Here is a 1,511-nt window from a genome sequence, read left to right as displayed (position 1 = left end):
AAATGAAAAATTGTGTGTTTGATTGGTCCAGACGCTACACTGATCACCTCTATGCCACGCCGAATTGATGCAGTAATTAAAGCAAATGGAGCCCCTACCAAGTATTGAGTACATGTACAGTAAATGAACATACTTTCCAGAAGGCCAACAATTCACTAAAAATGTTTTTTTTTATTGGTCTTATGAAGTATTCTAATTTGTTGAGATAGTGAATTGCTGGGTTTTTGTTAAATGTGAGCCAAAATCATCACAATTAAAAGAACCAAAGACTTAAACTACTTCAGTCTGTGTGCATTGAATTTATTTAATACACGAGTTTCACAATTTGAGTTGAATTACTGAAAGAAATGAACTTTTCCACGACATTCTAATTTATTGAGATGCACCTGTATAATTATGACTGCGTTATTTATAACTTCTAACAACCAAAAAACGTTTACACATACTTATCCACTAGGTCCTTCTGTTTGAGGATATGATAGACCTCAGCAGAAGTCAATGGTCCCTGAAGCTTTTGTCCATTTAACATCTCCTTCTCCAGTTCCTCGATGCTCTGAAAGAAAAATAAATCTGTATTGATCTTTTCTGCATCAGCAAATGTGCCTAATGCTCAGTGTCTTCCTTCCTTCAATCCATAAAACATACATTACATGGCATCAGGCAAGTGATGAAAGGCTGAAATAAATCGGTTTTCTTTTTACCTTCCCTGTCTTGGCAAAAGCCTCTGCCACGCACCGGTTTCGTCCTCCGTAGCAGGTGGTGATGAGGTCAGCCACGCCACAGCTCTCGAGGAACGTGGCGGAACATACAGAATCGTCTTTGCTGAAGAGTTTGGCGAAGGCGATCATCTCCATCAATCCCAGCCGAATGACAGCTGCTTTGGTGTTGTCTCCACACTGCAGACCATCACAGAAGCCTGCGCCCACTGCAACAATGTTCTAAAACAGGGCGAAATAAGGAAGTGAGACAAAAACACAAATCCCACATTCTAGTATTAGATACACTACCATTCAAATGTTTGGGCTTGGTAAGATTTTTTTTTTATGCTTTTAAAAGAAGTCTCTTATGCTCACCAAGGCTGCATTTATTTGATTAAAAATATAATAAAAACAGTAATAATGTGAAATATTATTACAATTTAAAGTAAATGTTTTCTATATTAATACATTTTTAAAATGTAATTTATTTCTGTGATTCAAAGCTGAATTTCCAGCAGCCAACATTACCGTCTTCAGTCTCACCACGCAAAGAAAGAAGTCGTAACTTTTATTCTCGCTGTAGTATTGTTGCTGCTGCCGCCGCCATGTCATGAATGTGCTGTGTGATTCGTTGTGAAAGCGAAACTACTTTGTTTGGCCTTCCAAAAGAGGACGATAGAAGCGGAGTCCAGCCCGAGGTCGTCACATGTGGTTGTCGCAAGCCCACCGGCTGCGCCGTTCTCAAACCCTCCCGCCTCCGCTCACTCTAGGCCTCCAGCCTCCGCTCACTCAAGGCCGCCGTGTGTGACGCTG

The 1,511-nt window shown here is 40.5% G+C and overlaps 1 protein-coding gene across 1 annotated transcript in view; it reads right to left on the bottom strand.

Annotated features, from left to right (window-relative positions):
* Nucleotides 1-389: 389 nt before the first annotated feature.
* LOC107668285 (glycerol-3-phosphate dehydrogenase 1-like protein) overlaps nt 390-1,511 on the bottom strand; it is a 6,084-nt gene continuing 4,962 nt past the window's right edge. Inside the window, exons 6-7 of the mRNA XM_016460105.1 lie at nt 702-938; nt 390-553 (exon numbers count right to left, since the gene is read on the bottom strand). Of these exons, the coding sequence (XP_016315591.1) occupies nt 437-553; nt 702-938 (354 nt within the window). The 3' untranslated portion in view covers nt 390-436. The remainder of the gene's footprint in view (nt 554-701; nt 939-1,511) is intronic.

Source organism: Sinocyclocheilus anshuiensis, unplaced genomic scaffold (genome assembly GCF_001515605.1).
Source record: "Sinocyclocheilus anshuiensis isolate Anshui unplaced genomic scaffold, SAMN03320099.WGS_v1.1 scaffold1623, whole genome shotgun sequence".
NCBI classification, from domain to species: domain Eukaryota; kingdom Metazoa; phylum Chordata; class Actinopteri; order Cypriniformes; family Cyprinidae; genus Sinocyclocheilus; species Sinocyclocheilus anshuiensis.
The sequence above is the reverse complement of the archived record's forward strand: the minus strand, read 5'-3'. Positions and strand labels throughout refer to the sequence as shown.